The sequence below is a fragment of the Saccharomyces eubayanus genome, chromosome X (assembly GCF_001298625.1).
Source record: "Saccharomyces eubayanus strain FM1318 chromosome X, whole genome shotgun sequence".
Lineage (NCBI taxonomy): Eukaryota > Fungi > Ascomycota > Saccharomycetes > Saccharomycetales > Saccharomycetaceae > Saccharomyces > Saccharomyces eubayanus.
This window is the reverse complement of record NC_030985.1, coordinates 634,035-645,944: the sequence shown is the minus strand read 5'-3', so window position 1 is coordinate 645,944 and position 11,910 is coordinate 634,035. Positions and strand designations below refer to the sequence as shown.

At 40.1% G+C, this 11,910-nt stretch overlaps 6 protein-coding genes across 6 annotated transcripts; 3 read left to right on the top strand and 3 right to left on the bottom strand.

The window, feature by feature from the left end:
- Nucleotides 1–77: 77 nt before the first annotated feature.
- On the top strand, nucleotides 78–1,295 carry ENT3 (Ent3p; the record flags this gene model as incomplete). Its single annotated transcript, XM_018366217.1, has 1 exon — nucleotides 78–1,295. One exon carries the CDS (start codon nucleotides 78–80, stop codon nucleotides 1,293–1,295), a length of 1,218 nt encoding a protein of 405 aa, XP_018221423.1.
- A 516-nt stretch (nucleotides 1,296–1,811) lies between these two features.
- DI49_3133 (uncharacterized protein) lies at nucleotides 1,812–3,161 on the top strand (the record flags this gene model as incomplete). Its single annotated transcript, XM_018366216.1, has 1 exon — nucleotides 1,812–3,161. One exon carries the CDS (start codon nucleotides 1,812–1,814, stop codon nucleotides 3,159–3,161), a length of 1,350 nt encoding a protein of 449 aa, XP_018221422.1.
- Nucleotides 3,162–3,483: 322 nt separating this feature from the next.
- Nucleotides 3,484–4,161, bottom strand: RPS5 (40S ribosomal protein uS7; the record flags this gene model as incomplete). The annotated part of the gene is made up of 1 exon (XM_018366215.1): nucleotides 3,484–4,161. One exon carries the CDS (start codon nucleotides 4,159–4,161, stop codon nucleotides 3,484–3,486), a length of 678 nt encoding a protein of 225 aa, XP_018221421.1.
- A 648-nt stretch (nucleotides 4,162–4,809) lies between these two features.
- On the bottom strand, nucleotides 4,810–6,312 carry IBA57 (Iba57p; the record flags this gene model as incomplete). Its single annotated transcript, XM_018366214.1, has 1 exon — nucleotides 4,810–6,312. One exon carries the CDS (start codon nucleotides 6,310–6,312, stop codon nucleotides 4,810–4,812), a length of 1,503 nt encoding a protein of 500 aa, XP_018221420.1.
- A 581-nt stretch (nucleotides 6,313–6,893) lies between these two features.
- Nucleotides 6,894–8,429, bottom strand: ATP2 (F1F0 ATP synthase subunit beta; the record flags this gene model as incomplete). Its single annotated transcript, XM_018366213.1, has 1 exon — nucleotides 6,894–8,429. The coding sequence occupies one exon, from the start codon at nucleotides 8,427–8,429 to the stop codon at nucleotides 6,894–6,896; it is 1,536 nt and encodes a 511-aa protein (XP_018221419.1).
- Nucleotides 8,430–9,502: 1,073 nt separating this feature from the next.
- Nucleotides 9,503–11,698, top strand: JHD2 (histone demethylase; the record flags this gene model as incomplete). The annotated part of the gene is made up of 1 exon (XM_018366212.1): nucleotides 9,503–11,698. One exon carries the CDS (start codon nucleotides 9,503–9,505, stop codon nucleotides 11,696–11,698), a length of 2,196 nt encoding a protein of 731 aa, XP_018221418.1.
- Nucleotides 11,699–11,910: the final 212 nt, after the last annotated feature.

The window sequence follows — 11,910 nt, the reverse complement described above, 5'->3', positions numbered from 1 at the left end:
GAATAGGTATTCACTGGTCAGGAGAGAGAAGAGAGCTTAGTTAAATCCCAGTTAGTCCATTGGTTAAACCGGGAGCGATGAGTTTAGAGGATACGTTAGCGAACATGTCATTATATGACGCCAAAAAATATTTCCGTAAGGCTCAAAATGTTGTGTTTAATTACACTGAGATGGAGGGTAAAGTCCGTGAAGCGACCAATAACGAGCCTTGGGGCGCCTCTTCTACTTTAATGGACCAGATTTCCCAGGGTACTTATAACTTCAGAGAAAGAGAAGAAATTTTGTCCATGATCTTTAGAAGGTTTACCGAAAAGGCAGGTAGCGAATGGAGACAGATTTATAAAGCTTTACAGTTACTTGACTATCTTATTAAACACGGCTCAGAAAGGTTTATTGACGATACTAGAAGTAGCATCAACTTGATCAAGATTTTGGAGTCCTTCCACTATACAGATTCTCAAGGAAGAGATCAAGGTATCAATGTCAGAACTAGAGTTAAAGCCCTCATTGAATTATTAAGCGACGATAGTAAGATACGCGCGGAAAGAAAGAAGGCAAGAGAAACAGCAAAGAAGTACAAGGGTGTTGCTGGAGGATCTGTTGCCGCTGATAGCAGCTTAAATTCCAAGGCCGGTTTCAATTCTACGAAAGTACACGGTATTAGCGTCAGCGCGGATTTTGATAGTGATGATGAAGATAATGGAGAGAACTCTTCCAGAGGAAACGGTTACAGAGATAGTGGGTCAAGGGATACCACCACTCCTCAGCCGGAAACACAAGAACCGGAAGATTTTGTCGACTTTTTCTCCAACGGATCGTCACAAGTACCCAAAGATCTCATACAAGAAAATAACGAAGGTGAAGGAGACGATGATGACGAATTTTCAGAATTTCAAAGCGCTGTTCCCGTTTCCAACACTTCGTTCGATTTGTTAAACTCCAACCCAATTGGGACCACCGCCACTTCCGCTAATTCAACATCTTTCTACAACAATTCTACTGTCAGTCAGAGCAATGTTACTCCTGCCATTGCCGCTGAGCCTAAAAAAGCAGACCCTTTCAGCTCGTTGTTTTCAACAGCCAAGGCATCCTCAGAAGCACCTATTACCCCTAAAGTATCCCAAACTAATGCCTCCTCCTCAAACCCCCTATCTAACAATACGACAGCATTAAATATGAACGAGAACGATGATGATGATGAATTCGGTGAAATGCATGGTGGAGCTGTCCAACAAGAACAAAACACTACCAATAAGGGCACTTCTTCTAACGAAATCGATTTGCTTTCTTTTTAAGTGACATCATGGTGTACACATTTATATAGATGTTTTTATATCAATAGAAAGTACTTTGTAACAGATATCACAACCACTAATATCTGAAGTTAATTGTAACATTTTCTTATGTTGTTTCTATTCTACTATAGTAGATATCTTTTAATTAGAGTTCGAGCTAAAGAATAAGAAGTTTGTTTACAGTAAAAAATATTTACATTTTGGTCAAATACTAATACTTTATGAAAAATAGATTAGGTTTACAATTAAATAGAGAAAAATCATCTATTGCTTGAACAAAAGCCGAACCTTTTGAACAGCAAATTGTCATGTTTATTGATTTTCGGCTCATGAATGACAATTACACCTCGTTTTTTATGCATGTATCAGTAGATTATAGAAGTTGTCTAAAGTAGTGCCATATTTTAGAGTATGCGCAATGAAAAAAAAAAGGCACACGAGAGACTGTATCGATTTCTTACATTGATAAAGAGATCATTGTAACAGACCTAACAAAGACCTTCCCCCCCCTATCTCATGACACCAGATATTTTGGTTAAGTTCAAAGGTGCAAGCAAAGACATTAAATTGTTATGGGCATCTGTGTTTCTTAGACTGTTGTCCTATGGTTTAACAAACCAAGTTTTAACGTTATTTCTCAATGCAATTAATATGGCAGAAGATAAAATCGGTTTGTTCATGTCGTTGACATTGGCTGGAGACGTGATTTGTTCCTATATTTTAACTTGGTATGCAGATTCTTGGGGTCGGAGAAAAGTGCTAATATATGGTTGCGCAATGATGCTAATGAGTGGGTTGGTTTTCAGTTTCAGTGAAAATTTCACTCTTTTGCTAATATTTGCTATTATTGGTGTGATATCACCTTCAAGTGATGAAGTTGGACCTTTCAAATCCATAGAAGAGGCCATGATTGCACATTTGAGTCCTCATAATACAAGACCCGAAATATATGCTATTCATGCCTTGGTTGGAACAATGGGGAGTGCATTAGGTGCAATAGTCTGTGGTGTATTCGTGGATCTCTTGAAAAGAACCGGTGTAGCCCATACTGATTTACAATGCTATAAATTAGTTTTCTTATTGTATGCCTTTTTCGCATTTTGCAAGATGGTCATCATGCTCTTATTATCTGATGCCACAGAAATGGATGGGAATTATGAACATATTGATCACCACAATGAAGAGACGCCAGAGCCTCTAGATGTCAACGATGCGACCGCACCATTAATGAGACAAGCGACCCATCCAGAGGAAAGATCMAATAGTTTATCCAAAGAAACAGTTTCAGTCTTGCTGAAGTTGTTAGTCATCTTTATGGTTGATTCACTTGGATCTGGGTTTATGACAAGTGGCTGGATGGTTTATTACTATAATAAGCAATTTCTAATGGGATCGCTGGCATTGGGTACCTTGTTTTTCGTCACCCAATTGGTTATGGCTTCTTCTACCATTCCATCATCTATCATTGCCAGGTATTTCGGCCCAGTAAGAGCCACATTACTGGTCCAGATTCCGTCAGGGATATTCTCGATTCTTATCCCTATGGCCAAAGACTATTTACCCTTGTCTATTCTTTTTTTGAATCTTCATTTTGCAACAACTGCGATGGATGTGACGCCAAGACAAATTCTATTGACAAATATCATTAAGCCAAGAGACTTAACCAAAGTTATGGGGGTGGTAAACATTGGTAAAACATTTGCACGTTGCATTGGCCCAATCTTCACAGGACTACTTGCCAAGAATAACTACTTATGGCTATGTTATATCATTAGTGGGTCCTTGGTAATATTAGCAGATTTGATCCTAGCATGCATGTTTTTGGGAGTGGATGCTAAGATCAAAAAACAAATGAACCACCGTTAAAATAACAAGGATGTTGAGAAATAATTTATAGACTTCTATAATTTCCTTAAGGCATTATAATATGCAGAAAGACAATGCAAATAACGATTCACAATCGAAGTATGAAAACGATCGTGGAAGTTCACACAAAATAGCAATTATAAATAGGTTTACGCATAAAGTATTATTTAAAGTTTTATTTTCCTATTTTTTTTACATCAAAAGATAAGATTGTATTATGTTATAAATTTAAACAATAGAGTGTACAAAGAAGACAAAAATAATAGTAACAAAGAAAAACATATATATGTAATATTGAAGATCTTTCCCCTTTTTTAGCTTCTTAACGGTTAGACTTGGCAACACGTTCCAATTCATCCTTCTTCTTGATAGCGTAAGAAGTAGAAGAACCCTTAGCAGCATTGATCAATTCTTCGGCCAAAGTTTCAGCAATGGTCTTGATGTTTCTGAAAGCGGCTTCTCTAGCACCGATGGTCAACAAAGAAATAGCTTGGTTAACTCTTCTCAATGGAGAAACATCGACAGCTTGACGTCTGGCAGCACCACCACCACCGACTCTGGTGGTGTCTTCTCTTGGACCAGTGTTGGTGATAGCATCAACAACAACTTGGATTGGGTTTTGGTCAGTCAAGACATTGATGATGTCCAAAGTGTGCTTGATGATTCTAACAGCCTTTAATTTCTTACCGTTGTTTCTACCGTTCATCATCAAGGAGTTAGTCAATCTTTCGACGATTGGACATTGAGCCTTTCTGAATCTCTTGTTGGCGTAACGACCAGCGGTGTGAGCAACAAAGATTGGTTGTCTAACTTGGACGTAGTCAACCAAAGAAGCATCCTTAACTTCGACTTCTTCGAAAGACCATTTGTTGAACAACTTAATCTCGGTTTGAGCTTGTTGGACTTCTTCTGGAATTGGAGTAGCCAAAACTACTGGGGTGAATTCTTCAACAACTTCGAAATCTTCTTGAACTTCAACTGGAGCTTCGGTGTCAGACATCTTTGGAATGGTCGGTTATTACTAGTCTCTTTTCTTGGTATTATAAGAAGTGTTTAATTAAAATATAAAAGTAATTTAATTCTTAAAGATGAAATTTTAAGTGTTGATAAAAGTACAAAATCTTTTAGAATTCAATGGGTACATTGTGGGTAATCCATCATCCAGTAATGTGAGCGTAGAGATACTCTAGAGTGAAAGGGTTTAGTGAGTCTGCCACCTGCCCGCGGTGGGGCTTGGGGGAGCTTGCGAAGGAACTTTCCTCACCAGATGCCTGCCTAGAAAGGACGCAACACCGCAAGACGAAACGACGTTTTGCCCTTTGTGGCGAGAGGAATTATCCTTTTCCGCCCGCGCGGCACGGGGCGCCTGCTTGCCAGGAAAGATGGATTCTGAAAAAAGAAAGCGAAGCACTTCTCGTATTTGAAATATACATCTTGAAAGAAGGTGTACGGGTGATAAACAGCAGGGGAAAAAGAATGGGACATGGGTGTACTACAGGAGAAAAAGTCTTGGAAAAATATGAAAGATGAGAAACGATATTTAAATGAAAATGCAGGCTTTTTTCTTTGTGTATATGTATGAGTATATGTACATGTATAAATATATATGAATATGTACTAGTGCTATTAACAGTGTATTCTGTGTCACTTATTTACGAAGGTCGTTGTTTTCTTGCCAATTTTCGAACCAGAATGGTCTTTGAGGTATGACCTTGACGTTTTCACCCTTTGCTGTAGTTATAGAAAACTCTACAGGGTCATCAGATGAGAAGGCTGCGGAGAAATGTTCAATCCTCAATAATGCTACGCCGTATTGTCCCTCGTTAGCAATCAACGAACCGGCTGGTCTTTGTTTCCTCTTGGGCAGTGCTGCCGTTTTATTAGAGAACGGATTAACAGCCGCTGAGTCAAGATGAGCAAGATCTTTTTCGATTGTCGATGTTGAATCTAGGTGGATTTCTGCGTATTTTTTCTCTGGATCCGTATCCAAAAGGCTGTGATTTTCTAACTTAACAGGCACTAGACGTTTCCGTAGAATACCGGTAGCATACGTCCTAGCCGTTAACTCTTGACCTACGTAACAACCTTTATTTGTGCTTATAGTATTGGGTAGGAAATCGAAATTCAGTTCTAAAGGCAGTAATGTCTCAGGCTTGTAATCCTGAGTACTATCTACAAGACCGTTTTGAAACCTCCTCTGTCTGATTTCAGCAGGGTTCGTTTTCTTCGTTTGGAAGGAGAACTCAAAAACGTCAAAATTAAATAATTTAGATGGATCTTCCACTTGCTGTGAGGTCACCAGCCTAAAAGATTGTGGAAAAGTGGAATTGTGTCTTGAGATTGACTCGGTCCTTCTCTCCACATAAACGCCCAAAATCCTAGGATCCGATTTGAAAAGGGACTGTAAAACATTGGCAGCGAAATTACTAGCATCTTCGGATGTCTTTGCCAAAGCCATGGGATCTAACAAATTGTCAAACCATGGATTTTCCATATCTTCAGGCAAATTGGGGAATTGGATTTCAACGTTCCAATTTTTTAGGGAGAGATGATCAATTTTCTCAAATTTAATCTTACTGGCCAATTTATGAGTTTGCAACACATGTAGGATCCTATCAACGACATTCTCGTGAAGCTCCAACAAATATTCAGGGTAGTTCGGAGTTCCCTCACTTGCTGATACAGGTGTAGGATAAACAATTGTGTCTGTTATCAGTTTCCCCTTACCGTTCAAAAAGGCAGAATACAAACCAAATCTGGAGATATAAGGCCCTTGAGTACCTGTTTCATTGTATAGTCCCCAATTTCCCAGGCTCGCATCGAACTCGGGCACAGGAACATTCAGGGTGGCCTTATTCTTGTCATTTTCTGGAGATGCCTCACTGTTTTCTATAGTGGTAAGGTTTTTCTTGATAAAATTAGGCAATAGTTTTGAGGTAATTAATCCATTTAAAAACTTCACAGTGTCGGGTCCTCGTATCTTGATGTAGGATTTGTTGTCTATCAGAGCATAACTGAAAATACCGTCTGGTTTTGTAGCCACTTTTGGCTGCACCGATTGATTCGAAACGGAACGAAAAATCGATGATTTTGCCCATACAAAGTTCCTAAGGATGAAGCCTTTATTTCTGCATCTTGTACTGATGAACATGATCTGTAGGGAAGTGCGGCAGAACTTGGCGCAAGAAACCTGTCGAGAAATAGTATTCTTAGCAAAAGGATCAGACAAAGTGGCAGCTTTATCTGAACTAGATAAATATATACCTATACGTCAACATCAGGTAGTTATTAGTCAGCTATTCAATATATTACCGATGCTTAAGAATGCAGGGTAACATATACCTGAGTACAAAGAGTATGACTCTAAAAAAGCGCTTACTATCGAGTAGTCGCTCAACACTTAAAGTCGGATATTACTTCTCTTGGGTGGGGGGTTTCATTTTTTACAGAGTCTACATCTTATACTATATATGTATGCGTGAGTGAGTCTTATTTACTTATAGTTTGGAGTAAAAAATTATAGTCAGTCGTATAGAATAAATTTTTTTTTAGTGAATATAAAGAAAATATCAATAGGATAATGAATGAATATCGTAACATAATAATAACACTAATAGACAAGAAAAAGACAGGGACCAAAAAAGGGATGCTTTTCTCCCCCTATCATTCTTTTTGTTTTTTCTTTAGTATTTTATTTTTTTGCTTTCCTTGGTTTAAGCTTTATTTCTTCTTCTAGTTAGCTTCAGCGGCTAACTTTTCAGCTTTAGCAACAACATCTTCAATACCACCAACCATATAGAAAGCATGTTCCGGTATATTATCATATTTACCTTCCAAAACGGCTTTAAATGATGCGACGGTATCCTTTAATCTGACTAATTTACCTGGGATACCGGTAAAGACCTCGGCGACGGCGAATGGTTGAGATAAGAATCTTTGAATCTTTCTTGCTCTCTCGACAGTCAATTTATCTTGTTCAGACAATTCATCCATACCCAAAATAGCAATGATATCTTGTAACGATTTATAGGTTTGTAGAGTTTCTTGGACCTTAGAGGCAACGTCATAATGTTCTTGACCAACGACGGCAGCATCCAATAATCTTGATTTAGAATCTAATGGATCCACTGCAGGGTAGATACCCAATTCTGAAATACCTCTGGACAAGACGGTAGTAGCGTCCAAATGGGCAAAAGTAGTAGCAGGGGCAGGATCTGTTAAATCATCGGCTGGCACGTAAACGGCTTGGACAGAAGTGACGGAACCCTTCTTCGTGGTCGTGATTCTTTCTTGTAGAAGACCCATATCGGTGGCCAAAGTTGGTTGATAACCGACGGCGGATGGAATACGACCCAATAGGGCAGAAACTTCAGAACCGGCTTGGGTGAATCTAAAGATATTGTCAATAAACAACAAGACATCTTGACCTTCTTCGTCTCTGAAATATTCAGCAATGGTCAAACCGGTTAAGGCGACTCTGGCTCTGGCACCTGGAGGTTCGTTCATTTGACCGAAAACCAAGGCGACCTTGGACTCACCTTCCAGGTTAATGACACCGGTTTCTTTCATTTCACGGTACAAATCATTACCTTCTCTTGTTCTTTCACCGACACCGGTGAAGACGGAAAACCCACCATGGGCCTTAGCGATATTGTTAATCAATTCTTGGATGAAAACTGTCTTACCGACACCGGCACCACCGAAAAGACCAATCTTACCACCTCTGGCGTAAGGAGCCAACAGATCGACGACCTTGATACCTGTTTCCAGGACTTCGGCGGACGTAGATTGTTCGGCGAAAGATGGAGGGTCAGCATGGATTGGCTTTCTTAGCTTGGACTTGATAGGACCTCTTTCGTCAATGGGTTCACCAATAACGTTGATGATTCTACCCAAAGTTTCTCTCCCGACTGGGACGGAAATAGGGCCACCAGTGTCAAGGACTTTTTCACCACGAACCAAACCTTCGGTACCATCCATGGCAATGGTTCTGACGGTGTTTTCACCCAAATGTTGGGCGACTTCCAGAACCAGCTTACCTTGAGGAGTCTTGATTTCCAAAGCGTTCAAAATAGCGGGTAAGTCGGATTGTTCAAAATGAACATCGACAATGGCACCAATGACAGCGGTAACCTTACCGGTAATTGGGGTAGATTGAGCAGCTGAGGCCATGCATCTTTTCCAGGAAGTGGATAAGAGTGGGGCAGATTGTTTGGCCGCTTTGAAGGCAGCACGGGATGTAGCAGTATATAGTCTAGGCAAAACCATATTTTTTTTTTATCTCTTAAAGATTCAGTATAGATTGGATAACAACAGAAAAAAAAAGAAAAGAAACGAAAGACAAATTTGACTTGAGGAGGAGTACTTTGTCTTCTGTTTATGAGGGGGGGTGTGGTTAGGTTGCTAAAATTTGTTGTTACTGTTTGATCTTTGCAAAGTTTATCCAATTGGCCTGTCCTGGGGAGTTAAGAAAAGTTTAAAACTACAAACCAAAAAATGTATATTTCGTAATATAAGAGAGCATATTGCAAAAAAAAGGCGTTCTTTATAAGTGTTATAGCTTACGGCTCGAAGAGTGGAATATCCCTGCGCTGCTTGGCCGGCGAGGGGCCCACCCGGCACGCGCCCGGAGCTCGCCGTTGATTGGCCGTTGCATGTCGCGAAACACGGGGGTGCGTGCTACCCGTTGCACCGGGTTGCCGTGGGCGGCTAATCCCGTGGATCGTGATGAAAAACACAGTCACGTGTAGTTTCCATTTGTAGTGGTACTACTACCAATAGACAGTACACACATAATTTAGTTTGGGGGCTTGACGTAAACACGCGTACGTTATCGTTCACGCGGGTCATCCCACTATTCATCAGTTTTGCCGTGAGTCTACTTTACAAATTCAATTAAGAAACTCAACGATACTTTGTTTCATTGTCCTTCTGTCTCCAGTGTGCATGTGCATGTTTTCGGGCATTGTTGATTTGTTCTAAAAATCCATATATATAGATGCTACCCGGATAAGAAATACCCTAAAAAAGTGCATATCAGGGCTTGAAAGCAGTATTTTAGATTGTTCAGGTCTTCACCGGGTGTCAAGTCAGGGCGCGATCAGTTTTTAAGGGCGATGGACTTGTTGCATCGCCCACAGAAACAGCCGCACCGTTGGTTTCTTTTGTGTAACGCAGAAAGTAACCCTGGGAACCAGTACTGAAAAATTATCATCCCAAAGGATATAGAGATGTTCAAGTAAATAACTCAAACGGGATGATTGTCACAACCTGACTCGTACTTGGATTGCCTCTGGCTCAAAGTAACCTACTATATCTTGCGCAGAAACCGTACTCCTGCAATGGAAAAAATTCCTACCCTGTACCCTACCGGACAAGAGTTCGAAAACCCAATAGACTATCTTTCTAACCCTCACATTAAGAGGCTCGGCATACGGTATGGTATGATCAAGATCATACCACCGGGGGACTTCCGTCCCCCGGTGTCAATAGACGTGCAGAACTTCACGTTTCAGCCAAGAATCCAAAATCTGGAAAATCTAGACCTGATAAATAGGTGCAGGCTATTTTTCATGAAGCAGCTAAATAATTTTAATAGATCTGTTAAGGATGCAACGAAAAGCATTCTTAAAACTCCTTACGCCGTGGTGGAATATTCGGATCCTGCTCACCCAGCGGAAAAGCTTCAAAAAAAAATCTACTTTTATGACATCTTCGCTGAATTAATAAAAACTAATCCGGCGCTCACTGACACTTCGCAGTCTTCCAGAAAAGGGCTGAAATTCATAGGGATTTCCCAAATCAGAGAAAACACTAGTCTTTGGAGGACGATCTCTAAAAAACTCAAAGTGCCAACCGGTTTGTTGAAACACGTTTTTGAAAAATACATTGCTTCGTACTATATATTTCTTCATTCGTTGAATGAGAATGTTCACACAGCACTGCATAATGATCAATATCCGAAGTCTCTGCTAAGTGACGACGAGGACGGCTTTGACCTTGATTCTGATTCTGATTCTGGGTCCGGTTCAGAAGAAGAGGAGGAGGACGACGAGGCTTGCATCGTATGCCACAGGACGAACAATCCAAAAAGGACGATCTTGTGTGATTCGTGCGACAAGCCTTTCCATATCTACTGTTTGACACCGCCTTTGGAACGCGTGCCTCCCGGTGATTGGATTTGTAATACTTGTATTGTCGGCAATGGGTATTACGGTTTCACGCAGGATTCGCACGACTATTCACTACCAGAATTCCAAGATTACTGTAACCATCAAAACGCCAAGCTGCTATCTAAAAGAACGTTGTCAATTGATGAGCTGGAAGAGATGTTCTGGAATTTGGTCACCGAAGACCATCGCAACGGATTAACGACAGTTAAATACGGTGCTGACATACACAACGAATCTCCAGGACAAATCACTGGATTCCCCACGAGAGCATTTATACCCAAGAATCTGAGTGAGAAGGAACGAGAGGATTATGTCAAGTATTGCGATCATCCCATGAATCTGACAAATTTACCCATGGTTCATAATTCACTATTGCCACTGTTTGAAAGAAACATTTCGGGCATGACCATTCCATGGATTTACATCGGATCATTGTTCTCCACGTTTTGTTGGCACATGGAAGACCAATATACTCTAAGCGCCAATTATCAGCATCAAGGCGACCCTAAAGTCTGGTACAGTATTCCTGAATCCGGCTGCGCTAAATTTAATGACCTACTAAATGACCTATCTCCTGACTTATTCATCAAACAACCCGATTTATTGCATCAACTAGTGACTTTAATATCCCCCTACGATCCAAACTTCAAGAAGTTCGGCATTCCCGTGTATAAAGCCATTCAAAAACCTAACGAGTACATTATAACGTTCCCAAAATGTTACCATGCCGGGTTTAACACGGGGTTCAACTTTAATGAAGCTGTGAATTTTACTACAGATTTTTGGCTACCTTATGGATTTGGTGCTATTACGGATTACAAGTCAACCCAAAAACCATGTGTATTTGATATGTTTGATTTGATGATTAATATTTTGAATAAATACAACAACGGCACTTTATCCTTCAATGACGCCTTTGCTAGACAATGCTACTCCTCATTGATCGTCTTTTATAATAAGGAATTAAAACGCATACGAAGAATTCAAGCCATTGTGTCACGGACGCACCTTCTGACCTTCAATTCCGGTCTGGAAGATGATGATGACGAATATGATGTGTTCTGTTCTCAATGTAAAACCATATGTTCAGTGGCCTTTGTATTGCATGCGCTCAGTGACCCCGAATCTGTAAGAACACATAAGAGGCACAAGAAAAACCATTTGAGTATTAAGCAGTGGAATGAAATTTCCACGACAAATCGTAATTTAAGTGTTTTGTGCACTCAGGATTTCTTGAAAACGCTCCAAAACTCAAACAGTAGTGGTGACGAAGAATCGTGCGACAACGATGAATTGTACTTAACCAAATCTTTGGAAGACATTGAAACTTTAATAAAGCAAGTTGGCGTAAAGCTAGATAAATAATCTTTAGTATTCTGTACTTCATATAACGATTCCTCTTTTTTCTTTCCCAAATGCACTTAGCATTTCGATCGCCACTTGCACGCGAACCGAACCTCACTTAAAAAGTAAAAATAATAACATCGATCGATTCTTAAATACGGTTGATTGTTAATGTAAATATATTCAACAGGAATACGAATACGGCAAATAAGAGACAACAAATAAATCAAAGA